The sequence below is a fragment of the Heterodontus francisci genome, chromosome 26 (genome assembly GCF_036365525.1).
Source record: "Heterodontus francisci isolate sHetFra1 chromosome 26, sHetFra1.hap1, whole genome shotgun sequence".
Classification (NCBI taxonomy): Eukaryota; Metazoa; Chordata; class Chondrichthyes; order Heterodontiformes; family Heterodontidae; genus Heterodontus; species Heterodontus francisci.
The window spans coordinates 63,561,413-63,578,093 of record NC_090396.1 but is presented as its reverse complement, the minus strand read 5'-3'; the positions used below and the strand labels follow the sequence as shown (position 1 = coordinate 63,578,093).

Below are 16,681 nucleotides of genomic sequence, written 5' to 3'. Positions count from 1 at the left end.
GGGCAGCGAGTTTAGGTCTTTATCACCAGCTTCCTCATATGTCGGGGGGAAGAATGTGTAAAATCATAAAATGCCCTCATTGGCAATAAAAACAAAACCCTTTCCAAAAACACTTTGGGCAATCTGACTAGAGTGAGCTGAGCTGAGTTGAGTTTTCCTTCCCAAAGACTTGGACTGATTTCTGAATTTTTCTTTTCTGTAACCAATGTCCGGAGTTAGTGAGAGGCTATGAGAATGTTTTTAATGGGACCAAGTGTGTAAACATGTGGGAATCACAGCACTTTCTGAACGTATAATTGCTCTGTGACAATTGGTGCATTCTGCAATTCGCTCTGTGATTTGTGACTCCTTACTTTTGGGAGCTGAGTGTTCTAGGAGATTTCTGTAACAAATCTAAGATCGCTCCCTCCTTTGTGGTTGACTGTTTGTTGTGATTGATGTTTCCCAAAGGTTTCTTCTCTGGACAGCACCTCAGGAAGAGGTACAGCTTGATAAAATATGTCTATTGTGATCCCAGGATCCTTCTGCATGATGGGAACGTTATTCATTTTGAGGGTAAAAGATCTAGCTGTATATATGATGGGGCCTCTTGCGTTGGTGATCCAACTTTTTCCCCTCTACATTTCTACCATTGCTAAATTCCCCCACTTGGGATAATTGAGGGAAGGTGGAGGTTGAAATGAATGAAAAAAGCCTGGTTTTTATTCATAGTTAATGGTCTTCTAACCGAAACACATTCTGAGAAATTGCAGGATTCAAAGTTGTACATTCCCACAAATTCATTCATAGGTGTTAATTACGAAGAGAAAGAGTTCACCCTGTGAATGCTCTCCTCCTGCTTATTTAGCTCAGACTATCGTAGAGATCATATTTAACACCTCCAGGAATTACGTGGGATGTTATTCACCCACTGATCTTGAGTTGGATGTGTCAAGAGGAAAGCTGCTTCTCTTTCACTTGGCGCATAGCTGCTCAGTTATTATAGAGAATTGACAAACAGTAATTATTGACTTGTCTGATATGAATAAACAATTACCGCTCTAGCTGTGCGTATCAAGTGAGTCAATTAAAATTAGAATAAGGTCAAAAGACAATATTGCAACTATTATTAGTGGCTTAACAGCATCTAGTTACTAAGTAGAAATCATAAAATAGACCCTGTCATGTGGGATTGGAGATTGCTTATATCAAACGCCTGCTATGAAGGGGCGGACTTTGATTGTGTGCCAAGGTTCTGCAGATGCAGTTATTTTGTTAGAGCAGCTGGAAGCTCGTTTAAGTTTTAAATTGGGCTGTTTTTTGCCTTCAAGTGATGGATTTAAGTACAATAGAGTTTTCATTTTTATGCACTCAGTGTTAATATTAAGCATTCACAGGTCAGGAGCAGCACAGCAAGACAGTAAATTTCTGTTCTGCCTTAACCCCAACAAACCTCACCAAAACAATCTCTACAGTTCCAAATTTTCAATTTTCTCTCTACAAGCTTCAAAACAGCAACCTGGAGGAGAGGGGAGGGATGTGGTGGAACTGGTCTGCTGGATGTTTTCAGAAGGGAATTAACAAGCAGGGAGCTGGGGAAGATATAACTGATCTCAGTGTAAAGGACTGTCTCAGCATAGAATCATAGAACAGTTACAGCACAGGAGGCCATTCAGCCTGTCGAGCCTGTGTCATAAAGCCTGGCTACCTGACCTGAACCCGACTAAATCCGACTACATGTGTCGGGTTCGGGTTGGGTCGAAATTCCGAGTCCAGCATTCGGGCTCGGGTCGGGTTGGGCTGGACACTGCTTCCGGGAAGTCACGGGATCAGGCTTACCCATGATTCCGCACAACTCCAGCTGCAGGAATAGCCTGCTGCCGGAACAGACGAAGGAGATTCAGATTGGGTCGGGCGCAGGTCAGGTTCGGGTTGGCTGTGGTCAGGTTGGGCCCGGGTTGGGTTTTAATTTTATACCCAAGTCAGGCTTTACAGTGTCAGCTCTCTGCAGAGCAATTTAACTACTTCCACTCCCCCACCTTTTCTCCACAGCCCTGCAATTCATTTTCCCTTTAGGAGCTTATCCAATACCCTTTTGAAAGTCACAATTGAATCTGCCCCAACCACACTTCCAAGGTAGTGCATTCCAGATTGTAACCATTCACTGTGTAAAAAAGGTTCTTCCTCATGTCACTTTTGGTTCTTTTACCAATCATTTTAAATCTGTGTCCTCTGGTCCTCAATCCTTCCACCAATAGAAACAGCTTCTATCTACTCTGTCTAGACCACTCATGATTTTGAACATCTCTATCAAATCTCGTCTCAACCTTCTATAAGGAGAACAAACCCAGCTTCTCAAATCTATCCACATAACTGAAGACCCTCTGAAGAGGCAGTGGCACTTACTAGTGCTTGGAGACTGCGTGGGACTATATGAATTCTAGGCTGCATTACAGTGCAAATAGTTTGTGTTAATAGTCCCTTGCCTGTGTGTTTGAGACAACTGGTACTAAGTAAAAGCAAATGAGAAATTAATTAAGATTGCCTTGCTGCATACATAAAGAGTGGGAACAGATTCAAATAATTCTCTGATACCAGGTCGACCATTGTGGGAGGGTCACATGCTGCACATTATTCAGCTCTGTTGGGAAAATAAAATCATTTATGGTCAGAACAGGAGTGGAATCTCCAAAATGTTGGTGATGTTTAAGCAGCATCAATAACAGAGGTGTCCTACGTGCTGTCAGTGGGTCACAGGTAGCCCGAAAGCCCAGAGAAATTATTTAAACTTAGTTTTTCACTTGCTCCTTTGAATTGTGTGGTCCTGGAGGTTTGGAAAGAGTCATAGAGCATAGAAACAGGCCCTTCAGCCCACCGCGTCCATGCCGACCATAATGCCTATCTATACTAATCCCACCTGCCTGCATTAATTCCATATTCCTCTACGCCTTGCTCATTCAAGTACCTGTCCAGATGCCTCTTAAATGTTGCTACTGTTCCTGCCTCCACCACCTCCTCAGGCAGCTCATTCCAGATACCCACTATTCTTTGTGTGAAAAATTTACCCCTTTGATCCCCTTTAAACCTCCTCCTTCTCACCTTAAATCTATGCCCTCTAGTTTTAATCACCCCTACTGTGGGAAACAGACTCTGGCTATCTACCCTATCTATGCCTCTCATAATTTTATATACCTCTATCAGCCTCCTTCACTCCAGGGAAAACTGACCCAGCTATCCAATCTCTCTTTATAACTCAAGCCCTCCAAACCAGGCAACATCCTTGTGAATCTTTTCTGCACCCTCTCTAGCTTAATCACATCTTTCCTGTAGTGCAGCGACCAGAACTGCACACAGTACTCCAAATGCTGCCTAACCAACGTTAGGTACAACTGTAACATGACGTCCCAACTCTTGTACTCAATGCCTCAGCCGATGAAGGCAAGCATGCCATACGCCTTCTTCACCACCCTGTCTACCTGTGTTGTCAATTTCAGGGAACTATGTACTTGCACCCCAAGGTCTCGCTGCTCAAGAACACTCCCCAGGGCCCTGCTATTCACTGTATATGTCCTGCCCTGGTTTAACTTCCCAAAATGCATCACTTCACACTTGTCTGCATTGAATTCCATTTGCCACTCCCTTGCCTACTTTCCCAATTGATCTATATCCTGTTGTAACCTTAGACAACCTTCTTCAATGTCCACTATACCACCAATTTTGGTGTCATCTGCAAACTTACTAATCATGCCCCCTACATTCACATCCAAGTCATTAATATATATGACAAACAACAGAGGGCCCAGCACCAATCCCTGCAGCACACCACTGGTCACCGGCCTCCAATCTGAAAAACAACCCTCCACTACCACCCTCTGCCTCCTTTCACCAATTTGCTAGCTCACCCTGGATCCCATGTGTTCGAACCTTCTGGACCAGCCTACCATGTGGGACCTTGTCAAAGGCCTTGCTAAAGTCCATGTAGACAACGTCCATCGCCTTGCCCTCATCAATCCTCTTGGTCACCTCCTACCTATCATCAAAGAAAATACTTGGGGCATCCCTAAAATGTTTGGGCAAAAAATACCAACTCCAGTCCAACCAAAGCATCATGTGAGTAGAACTACTAGGAATCTGGTTCAGAAACTGAACTGATCATATAAATACCGTGACTACAAGAGCAGGTCAGAGGTGAGGAATCCTGTGGCGAGTAACTCACCTCCTGACTCCCCAAAGGCCATCCACCATCTACAGGGCACAAGTCAGGAGTGTGATGGAATACTCTCCACTTGCTTGGATGGGTGCAGCTCCAACAACACTCAAGAAGCTGGACATCATCCAGGACAAAGCAGCCCACTTGATTGGCATCCCATCCATAAACATTCACTCCCTCCGACGCATAGTGGCAGCAGTGTGTACCATCTACAAGATGCACTGCAGCAACGCACCAAGGCTCCTTAGACAGCATCTTCCAAACTTGTGACCTCTACCACCGAGAAGGACAAGGGCAGCAGATGCATGGGAACACCACCACCTGCAAATTCCCCCTTCAAGTCACACACCATCCTGACTTGGAACTATATTGCTGTTCCTTCACTGTCGCTGGGACAAAATCCTGGAACTCTCTTCCTAGCAGTACTGTTGGTGTACCTACCCTACATGGACTGCAGCGGGTCAAGAAGGCAGCTCACCATCACCTTCTCAAGGGCAACGAGCAACGGGCAATAAATACTGGCCTAGCCAGCGATGCCCATATCCCATGAATGAATAAAAAAAAAAAATCTGTATTGGCTGGAAGAGGCAGATCTGAGCCTGATTACACAGTGTAAGGAACAGGGAAAGACTTACACAACTATCTGTAGAGGTAGTCCGAAGGAGGATTCTTATATGGTTTATTGATAGAAGTGAAGGTAGAGGGTGTAGCACTTTTTTATTTAAAGATGTACTGATACGTCTCAAACTCTTTGCCCAAGTAAATATATTTTAAACTGTCATTGACAGAAGCACCACCAACCTATCCTAGCAATCACGTCATATAGGATGTAAAGGTGAGGGGAGAAATATCATCTATAAAGGCTTGTAGTTGATCTATTTCCTACCTTTTGTATTCTGTAGCTTTGTTTCTGTCAGTTCAAGCTCCCCGTCAGATACATTCACCTGAATTTTGTTGCAAAGACCTTGCAATGTTGGTTTTCAAAAATCCTGAAATGAGGTTTCATTTCTCCTGATGTATTTACAGATGCATCATAGATTTTGGAAGTTAGTTCCAAAGTGAGATGATCCACGCAGTGAAAAACCCTTGGAGCTTTTGCTAATGACTCATTTTCTGTAGCCTGCCTTGAAGAATATCCTACAGCTGTCACAGCCATTATTGCCTTCCATTGTGCCAAGCATCACCACAGCTCATGTCATCTCAAAGGTAGTTCAGCATGAATCTCAGCTTACAGCTCACCTTTTGTTCCACCTCATGCAATTTTATAATTGTTCAAATGCCCGGTTCATTCCCCTATAGCCATTTCACTAGTTATTTCATTGAAAAATATACCTGTATATTAATTGCTCTCTGTCTAAAAGACTATTTTCTACTTATCCAATATTTATAGAGCTTAATTTCAAATTGGCTTACCTTTATTCCTAAGTGTTCAGTTTCATTCATAATCTGTTCAGAGACCAACAATCATAGCAGATTTCCTTCAGAATGTCTCAGCTGCATTCATTTCATCAGGGATAAACCTATGTTCAGGTTTGAAGAAACTGCATTCCTGAGGAGATTAACCATTTTCATTTTACTGGTGTTTTTCACATATAAATAACTGGCATCTATGGAATTGGGTCAGGATGAACTCAAGGTAACAGCCACACTGAACACACACATCTGTGCTTTACTTTTTTTTTAAAACAACAACTGCTTCCAACAGTGACTCAGCACAATTTTTACCCTCAGGGAGGTTCTTATTTTCACCAATCCACCTTCTTAAACAATCTTCACAGAATCAAAGAATCACAGAATCGTTACAGCGCAGGAGGAGGCCATTCAGCCCATCGTGTCTGCACCAGCTCTCTGAAAGAGCAACTTCATGTCACATTTGCTTCCCTTACCAAATACTTTAAATCTGTTCCCTCTCATTCTTGATCCTTTCATGAGTGGGAACCGTTTCTCTCTATCTACTCTGTTTAGACCCCTCATGATTTTGAATACCTCTATCAAATCAGCTCCCAGCCTTCTCTTCTCTGAGGAAAACAGTCCCAACTGCTCCAATCTATGTTTGTAACTACATTCCTCATCCCTGGAACCATTCTTGTGAATTTGTTCTGTGTACCCTCTCCAACGCCCTCACATCTTTCCTCAAGTGTGGCTCCCAGAATTGTACGCAATACTCCAGCTGAGGCCGAACTAGTGTCTTATACAAGTTCAACATAACTTCCTTGCTCTTGTACTCTATTCCTCTATTAATAAAGTCCAGGATACTGTATGCTTTATTAACCGCTCTCTCAACCTGTCCTGCCACCTTCAATGACTTATGCACACATACGCCTAGGTCCCTCTGCTCCTGCACCCCCTTTAGAATTGTACCTTTTATTCTATATTGTCTCTCCATGTTCTTCCTACCAAAATGAATCACTTCACATTTCTCTGCGCTGAACTTCATCTGTCAACTGTCTGCCTATTCCACCAACTTGTCTATGCCCTTTTGAAGTTCTACACTAATGTTTATATTTTATCTTTAAATTAGAATGGAATAAAAATTTTGCAATTTTTTTTTTTAAGTCCCTCACTTTGTGGCGTTTAAAATACCGGATTTTCTTTGGAGTTACCTGGATACTTTTCTTTTTTACAGCTTCAAAAAATAAAAACTTGAATTTTTAAATTGGTAATAAGTTTGACTTTTAACGATCCTAATTCGTATTCACTTAAAATTCTATTTATTATAAAATATTGTGCTAATCATCACCAACTCAATGATTGGTGAAAGGCTAATTCACAGAAAATACCTCAAATTTACAAGTGTTGTCCTATACCAGGTTCCAGAGATTGCTATTAACTGCAAAATTCAAAGAGAAGAAACTTGTAGCTTTGCACCTACTTAATTAAACAAAGTTCATTGAAATGTTAATTTATATACCAATACATTCTTTCGAAAGAATCTAATTTTCTGCTTACTTTTAATATATCCACAGATAAAAAGTTTGCATGAGCTGAAATTTATATGCGCACCGCAAATTGCTGCAGCGTGCTCTGATCTCAGCGGTCTTCAGGCACAGATGCGCCATCACTGAGCCCCCGTGGTATTTTGTCCGAATGGAGTTCCGAAGACGCGAGAGTTCTGGCCAACAGCCGGAATACCAGTGTGGGACAACCGACGGGTCAAGATGAGTTAGTTTGCATTTGTTTTAATTCTTTTTAATATTTAAATGATGTGGCGGGGCCTTCTCAGCGTCGGTCGTCATGGCAGGCCTCTCCCAGAAGAATTTTCTGGGCCCCCCGCCATGACCCCCAATGCCGGAAGGCTCATAAAATTCAGCCTCATGTGTGTAAGGCAATAAATAAGTGTTATGAAAAGTAAATGGGCTCCATGTTTAGCTGTGGCTCAGTCAGTAGCACTCTTGAACCCACAACCTTCTGAATCAGTTGAGTCCCACTCCAGAGTGTTAAACACCAACATCTAGGCTGATGCTCCACTGCAGTACTTTGCCTTTTGGAAGTGAGACTCCTTCTGCTCTCTCAGATGGATGTAAAAGATCCCATGACACTATTTCACAGAGACTAAGCCTTCCTGGTGTCCGGGCCAATTTTATCCCTCAATCGCCATCACTAAAAACAGATTACCTGGCCATCATCATACTGCTTTTGTGCGAGCTTGCTGTGTACAAAATGACTGTCTTGTAGCCTAAATTACAACAGTAACGGCACTTCAAAAGTACTTCATTGGCTGTGAGGCACTTCGGGAGGTCCCGAGATTGTGAAAGGCAGTATATAAATGCAAGCTTTGCTTCAAATACAATTCCACCTTAATTTCTAATAATTAACATTATTTAGCGTTTTTAAAAAGTTTGTCTACGGAATTCTGCATGCCTTTTTTTTTTATGGTGTGCACTTGAGTGTTCCCACAGCCTTTTTCCTTCATCCACCAATCCTATCTAATCTTGAACGTTGACAGATTCTATCTCAACCACTAACACAGCCTCAACTCTGAAAACATTTCTTCTGCAATGTGTTTTAAATCTCTTGCATATAATCTTGGATCCATAGACCCCTCATTCTCGCGCCCATCTACTTTGTGCAATGCCTTCATATTTTTAAAATATTTCTTTTGTAATCTACATTGTTCTAATGAAGCACTGAGAACAGGGGAAAGACAATTTATTATGAGGCAGAAATATTTAACAAAAACAAGAGTGGGTAAACGACAATGCAGTGGTGCTGTGACATGTCACATAATGTATCTATGATATCCTATGTACCAAGCCTTCAATCTAGGTTGTGCTTACTTGGGTTGGGGCTGCAGGATAGGGGAGACTCGGCCTGTATTTTATGCTGGCGACGGGGGCCTCGTCATGCAGAAAAAGCAATACCGAGAACCCGGCGTTGCTTCTTCTCTGGAATGCCCGCTGAATCTAGTGTCAGACACTTAAGTGGACAGCGGTGGGCATTCCATGGGATCAAGGACCCCTAACACAATAAGTCCCTCCCTCAGAGAGCTGCCGGCTAATTGGAGGCCAGCAGCTCTTCCACTGATCAGCGCCACCAGAGGCAATGGCTGCTGCTAGTGCAGCATCACCTGAGATCCAGGAGCAACACTGGACCCCAGACCAGTGGGGGGAAGAGCATAAAATTCCACCTCAAGTTTCTATACGGGAGCAAAAAAAAAAGTGCGTCCTCACAGTATTCCTGAATAACTCCCAACAGTCAAGACACAGACTGAAATTGTAACCCACCCATTTGACAGAAATACTATGTTGTCTCTAGAGCTCTGAGGGTATGAGCAGAGTTAATGATAAATGGACCATAGTGTAGTAACAAAACAATGAATCTTTCAACTAGAAAATTTCAATAAAGGAACAGAGACAAGGACGATATTTAAATAGTGAATCAATTTTATTTCGCATAGTTACTATCAAAATCTTTTTGATTACTAGTAGAATTATACTCCAAATAGGACAATTTAATTCACAAAACATCATGATTTATGAAAAAATGGCAACTACAGAAATCTGCATTGAATACAGACTATAATCAACCGTCCTGGCATGTCTTACTACCTTACAAAGCTTTAAAAATGAAAAGGCACAAACTAAACCATATTCCTGCAATAATGTCAAAAGTAAAGGCATGAGGGCTTAATACAGAACTGAAAAACATGGTGGCTGTTTTATATGTGGGGGTTAAATGCACTGAGTTGGCAAATGAACACGTTTTTCTGTAACTGATTCTCGACAATAGCACAGAATAAGAGACAAGTATTGAAGTGCCATGTTTTCAAATATAAATATGAAACAGCACAGGCTGAATTTAGTATTCATTGCTTTACAAAAAAACCACACTCAGCAAGTGTCTAAACTTCAATTATTTTTCTTTTATCATCCACAACCAGTTTAAGGCAAACCAAAGTGACTGATGCAATAAGTTTCTTTAAAAAATTTTAATCTACCGCCTTTACTCAAAACATACCCACAGAAAATTGTAAATTTCATTTGGTTCTCATAGTAAAGCATTTAAATGGTTACATGCCTTAACTCCTTCAATAGCCCAACCACTGTTCCTTTAGTGATGACAATAGTTTCATACTTGAACTTGCTTTTGCATTGTGCAATTAAAAAATTTGGTATAAGTGGACAACAAATGGGACATTATATATTAACAATATTTTTAAAAAATAATTCTAACTGTATAGCATTGCTTAAAGATTGCAGAACACCTTTCATTCAAAAAAGTGACCAACAGGACTGGTGTTTTTTGCTCATTAATAATACTGGTTATCTCCGTGTCTAATCAATCCTTGCACAAAACAGATTTAACTATTCAATTTGCAAGGGAGTCACCAAACTATTGCTTTATTGAAATGACTATCATGCATCATGTCACGTACTTGCCTCACCTGCAAATGTTTCTTCACCTTTGTCATTTTACAGAATAAAAAATGAATTTCCAATTCCTCTCCCACTTTGAAGCAATGTTGTTAATATGTAAATCAACACTTAAAAAATTGTTCCCCCCCCCCACTGCACTCTGAAGTTTGTGCAAGAGAAAGATCAAGAATGCTTCCCTATGCATCATGCTTCCTGTTTCTTAGTCCCATCAACTCAAAGGCATGGTTTCATTCTTGGGGACCTCAGTGACTTATTTACTCATTCTACTGACCTACCACCATTGATAGTCAATAAAAAAAAATTAAAAGGAAGCACTACATACAACAGATTGGAATGTGAAATTATCTTTGATAACTTTACATTGTGCTATTTGTTGGGAGAAAAAAAAGATGAAACCTAAAGTTCTACAAAAAGTATAAATTCTTGTTTCTGCAGATTATACAATGCCTTTGCCATCACCAGAGTACATATTAATTCTTTCCAAAAGGAATGGAAGCTTTATAGGTGAGAGCAAGGATTCAAATAGCGACCACTAAAATTTTAACAAATTGAGGTAACTTTGGATTAAAGTTAACTCAGTTATATATACAAATTCTACAATTTGATTTTTCCCCCTAAAACACTTACTTGGAAATTGAACACAGTATATACGCTTTATAACTAGTTTAACAATTCTCAATATTGCAGTATTCTAGGTTTCTACAAAGTGTCAACATTTAGCCAATTCCCGCAAATAGCCAGGTAATAAAATATTGTTTTATATGATTAGTACAAAGTATATAATAAAAAAATACTAACTGCTAATTCTTAAACACATGCATAAATAACAAACACCATACAAATCCCTAGCCAGACGAGTGTAATTAAACAATTCCCTCCACATGATCCCTCAAATATAAAGCAGGGACTAAGATGGGTGGGATTTAAAAGTGGCATTTCCTAGCAACATGTGCAACTGATATATCTGTAATTTAATGACCATCTTCAGATTGGGTCAAATCTAGTCTAAAGACACTGTTTTCATGCAGTTGAAGTTTCAGATTTAGTCTTCTTTGGCATCTTTTGCCAGCAGCAAGTGTACAGTGTAAGAATCTTGCAGAGTCAGTGTTCAGTTCACTTTCGAAGCTGATTTGTCATTTGTTTTGGTTGGCTTCAATTTGACATTTGCAACAGCTTCTCTGCAGAGGGGAAAAAGAAAGAAAGCATATAATGCACTGGGTTATTCAGAGGAATACAGCAGTGAAACCATGACAGTACGGCTTGCAAGAGCTCATGCCACCTATGAGTTACTTTGCTGTGATTACAGGGAAAAGAAAATGGGTGTGACCCACTCGTTATATAAAATACCTTTCTGCAGCTGGTTGTGAGGTCACAATAAAATGCAATTTATTAAACAGCAACATTTTGAAAACCTGGTTTCCATAAGAATTTTTACCTAGGTCTGCATTAATAAATATTACACTTCTTTAACGTTTCAGGTTTTACATTATTTTATTTCTTCTGAATGTTCTCCTACTAAAAGGTGCATTTAAGAAAATGATTCTCGTTTCCTTGCTCTTCTTGGGGTGCCTATGCCACAGCGATGGACAGACTGCAGGATTGTTGCTCTCGAACCATGTTCAATGCTGCTCATAATCTAGCTGCAAGATGTGCAGGAACTTGTGACTTGTCCTTTGGTTATCTGTGCTTCTTGGTATTTAGCTCCTGCTGTCTGAGACAGTACTGGACCATGCTTTCAGGTTTTTCTGCCCTAACATCACATTAGGTTATACAGAAAACTTGAGAACTAGAATTGATTAGTTTATTCTAGGTTTCCTTTGACAAATGGATTTCTGCTTTACTTGGAGATATTTCAATTCAAATTTAAAATTACTGTAGTGCTGATGCCCAATTTATATTAACCTAATACTCTGGGATTGGCATAATCAAACAAAACATCTGGAATAACATTTATGCACTTCACGTTTCAGAGATTTTAGAATTGAAAGCTAAATTAAATCTTTAATGCCGATTCTGTGAAATGCATCAGCTGACCATTACCATGCCGCCATGCTGCAGCCTGCAATGGCTGTAGCCTGTACAATCTGTATTTGTTTGTGGCATAATCTGCTCTTGCCGTGCTGAAATGGTAACACAACTGTAAGTGACTTATTGGAACAAATCACATAAGCCAGTAAATTGCAAGCCACAGGCGGACAAGCAGAGAGGTTGTCAGCAATGAATCACAGGACCAAAGTGAGTCAATGCCCTGAGTCAAAGAAGCTTATGTATGATTGGTGCAACAGCGAAGAGACCCAAAAGGTGTAAGTTTGTGAAGTGATGACAGAAAACATCAGCTGACCTCCTAGCACAGTATGACATCAAGGGGAACAGAAACAAGTTATATGATAACTATATACAACATTTAAAAGTTATGGATAGCAAATCTTTTAGACAAAGCTTTATTGAACATATTTAGGACCATATTCCTTTAATGGTCAATTGGACATTGAGGATTAGCAGCATCACATGACCTGCTTTGTTGGGTTTATTCCCTGTGCTGCTGCCTCTCCCACTCACTTGCTTGCCTCCATTCACTACTTTCTAGCAGTTCTTAATAGGTTCCACTCAATGGAGTGACTTTGCAAGTGAGGGGGTTCTACCTCAGAAGGGAGGAAATATGGTGGATACCAGCCACACCACATGACATGCAGCACTTGCCAATCAATCAGAAAGTGGCACTAAACAGCAAACACTGGAAAGTCTGGGGGAAGATAAGTGCTGGCATGCAGCACAGTAACAATCTCTTCAAAAGGAGCCAGGATTGATTCTGAAAGTAATTGCCCTGATAAAGTTCTGACAATTTAAAATTTGAAATAGAGTTGAAGGAGCTGTTCCATGCCAGTTAGTACATTTGACTTACATTTTCAAAACAATGCAACAATAATGTCCTTTTTTTGCCAGTATGAAACACAGAAACAGATGTAGCTCAGGACTGTGGAGAAAGTGAGACAGAATTTGCCCATTTGTAAAGCCACAGTGGGAAATGAGTGATTGTCACCAGCGACAGACAAGGTGATAAAAGTCAGACTGGCATATTGAAATGCCAAACTTACTAATCTAGAGAGGCCTTATATGTGGCAGAAGTTTAAATTCAAAACCTTTCAACATCGGCATCAGAACTGCAATGAAAAAAATTCAGTCGGTTTGTACCTATAAGTGCAAAAATCTGGGAAGGAAATCAAGCGACACAATACTAAGCTTAGATAGAATTAACATAAACATTTTCAACAACTTATTACCAATAGAGGAAGGCCCTCCCTCAAACCGATGGTTCAGTATTATGCAGTGAGTAGCTGATGCACACAGACCAAATGGTCAATCGACTACAATTGGCCCCAGCACCCATTGGGTTGGGAAGAGGAAACCCAGTTAGTCCTGCTCACCATCCACCGTTCAGAGGGAAGGCTGCAGGTGTAGACATGCAAAAAGGACAGCATTGCACTCTTCTTTGATGGTTCCAGTTGCGGAATAGCCTTACAACATTCACCATCAAAGCTTCCACCTCAGTAATGGCCACAGGGCAACTGAAACCTGTGGAATCACACTCCATCCAAAAGGTTCAGGAAAGGAGGGGAGCCAGAAAAAAATGTATATACAAGAAAAATTTTAACATTTAAAATAAACATTACAATATTATAGTATTTTACTGTGTTGACTAGTTTGAAGACTCACAACAATTACATAGCAAAACCCTACTAATTTTACGTAGCGACATTTAAAAGCGAAGCATTTGCTATAGAAATACTTGAATAAAATGAGATACTTAGTTACTTTCAGCAAATACATCTGACATGAGTTAGTACCCACGAAGATGACTAGTTTGTGCCATTCTTTCAGATGGAGACTGATCCCATAACAGCATGTCTTCGTGTTTCAAACTGACTGTTCAATACTGAATCGAACAATTACCTAACCTGGCATTGTTGATTTTGCATCCCTGCTTCCATTACTTATGAAATTAATGCACAGAAAGTCTGATTTATCATTTAGTGCAAGTTTACTTTTTTTTTTACTTCAAAAATTAAATTTAAAATATTCTTACTTCAAAGACATTCTTGAATGGCTGAAATCCGGGCCCTGGAAAGAATGAGATAAATTAGTGTTACCTGTGTAGCCACTAGATGTCAGCATCAATGCTTACAATCAGTTACTGGTCTGCTGCAAAATGCATTATTCCCAACTTTTAGCAATGATGAATCTGAACACACATGAACTCCTTTGTGCTCAACATTGTTTTAACTTTCATATTGTGCACCCCACCACCACAATATCGAATATTTAGTGCATTTCCCGGGATAAATTTTCCAAAGTGGTTAAAAGTGAGAAAGAACTTCCATTTATACATCTTTCCTGCACTCAAGATGTCCCAAAGCACTTCACAGCCAATAAATTACTTTGAAGTGCATTCAGTGTTGTAATGTAGGCAAACACAGCAGCCAAATTGAACACTGTAAAGCCCTACAAACTAAAGCCTGGCTCGGGTGTAAAATTAAAACCTGACCTGACAACAGCCAACCCAATCCTGACCCGGGCCCCGAGTCCATTAACTTTTTTTCATGTCCGACCCGAAAATAACAAACATATTATTGAAACAGAAAAAAAATAATAGATTAAAACGAAAACAATATGAAACAAAACAGCAGATGCCAGCCCTAACCGAACGCGAATGCTGGACACAGAATACAGACCCGACCCACGTAGTCGGGTAGCCAGGCTTTACTACAAACAGCAATGAGATGAAGGGCCACTTAATCTGGCTTGAAGAATAAATGCTGTCCTAGCTACTGGCAGAACTCCCTGCTCTTCAAATAATGCTAAGCAGCCTTTACCATCAATCTGAGCAGGCAGGCAGGACCCCAGCTCACTCTGCCTTTTGAAAGATGCCACCTCTGATAATGCAGCATTTTCTCAAAAATCAAGAGTTGTGAGTTTAGAATATGTACCCATGTCCTAGGGTGGGGCTTGAACCCACAACCTTCTGATCCCAAGATGATGACCACTCAGTTCATTTCTTAGCTCACAATATTATCTCAATAAATGGAAGTGAAAAGTCTGGTGTGGTACAAGAGCAAAATACTGCAGACACTAGAAATCTGAAATTAAAACAGAAAATGCTGGAAATTCTTAGCAAGTCAGGCAGCATCTGTGGAGAGAGAAACAGTTAACGTTTCAGGTCGATGACCTTTTATCAGAATGCTAAGTGGCCTTTCAGGTCGACTAAACAGGCAGGCTTAGTTCTGATGATAGGTCATTGACCTGAAACATTAACTCTCTTTCTCTCACGGATGTTGCCTGACCTGCTGAGTTTTTCCAGCATTTTCTGTTTTTACTTGTCATGTGTGGTTATAGTTTTCCACTAAGAACAAAACTGCTACAGTATCTGGTTTATCATTAACAGCAGCCCAATCACCTGAGAAACAACAATCTTAATAACTAATAAAATCTCTGCTAGAGTGCAAATCCCAATAGCTCGAGACCAACTCTACCTAGTGGATCTGCCAGACTTAGCCAAATCATCTAGGAGAAAGGAGATCCCTTCCTGTATTGTTCACGTGTCTCCACAGGTAAAACTAACAGAGAAGCACAACTGCCATCAATGAACTGGACTATGAAGCCTGCTGTACCAAGGACAACATAGGAGGTATGGAATAAAGAGAACAATATTACAGAAATTTTAAAAATGTCTGCATTTATATAAATCTGCAGTCAAAGTATTTATTGAAAAGCTTATCAATACAATATGTATGGTGATGTGTGTAGTGTGCATTGAAATAAGAGAGAGATGAGCATCTTATTCACCGCAATAACATTTAAAGTTGCTACATAAGTAGCAGGAAATCAATACATTCTCAAAATCTCAATTTCTGCTCATTAGAAATTCAATGGCATTCCCCTTTCAGGACAGAAAACAATTTCAGCACCAATTAATTCATAAGTAACTCTTCTGGTCTTTACATGTTCACTGACCTAATGGACCAGGTTTGTAACAGTCTCTGAACAGAATACTGAGTTCTTTAAATACGTAACAAGCAAATGACCTAGAAACTTGGATTAAGGAGCGTTGTGTGGCATGAAGAGGCTCCACTGTGTGCAATCACCATGTTGTAATTAAAACCCTGAAGGCCAGCCTGCATCTCTTGTGAATTTGTTTGAAACTCAGCAATGAGCAACCTAATCTTCTGCTGAATTTGGCATCAGTAATTCAATAGTTCTGCTGTGTTGATGACAACCGGTGAGTTGCAGATACTTTACACAAGTGTACTACTTAATTACTTGAAGACAGCACTAGTGTTTATGATGCACCGTTTTTAAAATAAAAAATTAATGTTATACATTTCTTTTTTAAACAAGTATTCTCTTGCAGCTTTTTAAGAATGGTCAAAGTAGTCTGTGCTTTTAGTTTGGCTGTATTTGCTCACATAACAGGCAGTGTCTTTCAAAGCAATTAGTTTCATGTTACATGACAAGATGCTGTATAAATTAAACTCTTTATATTTCAGAACCCCATTACACAGATATACTGTCAGACCAGTTCCTTCCATCAATACATTATAAAATGCTCAATGCATCCGTG

The 16,681-nt window shown here is 40.1% G+C and overlaps 1 protein-coding gene across 3 annotated transcripts in view; it reads right to left on the bottom strand.

The window, feature by feature from the left end:
• Positions 1-9,054: 9,054 nt before the first annotated feature.
• LOC137384401 (BAR/IMD domain-containing adapter protein 2-like) overlaps positions 9,055-16,681 on the bottom strand; it is an 89,712-nt gene continuing 82,085 nt past the window's right edge. For 2 of the 3 annotated variants that reach the window (XM_068058407.1, XM_068058410.1), the window contains 2 exons: positions 14,150-14,184; positions 9,055-11,243 (listed from right to left, as the gene is read on the bottom strand). In XM_068058407.1, the coding sequence (XP_067914508.1) occupies positions 11,174-11,243; positions 14,150-14,184 (105 nt within the window). In that variant the 3' untranslated portion in view covers positions 9,055-11,173. Of the gene's footprint in view, positions 11,244-13,160; positions 13,227-14,149; positions 14,185-16,681 lie in introns of all 3 variants that reach the window. The other variant, XM_068058409.1, reaches the window with a different exon arrangement.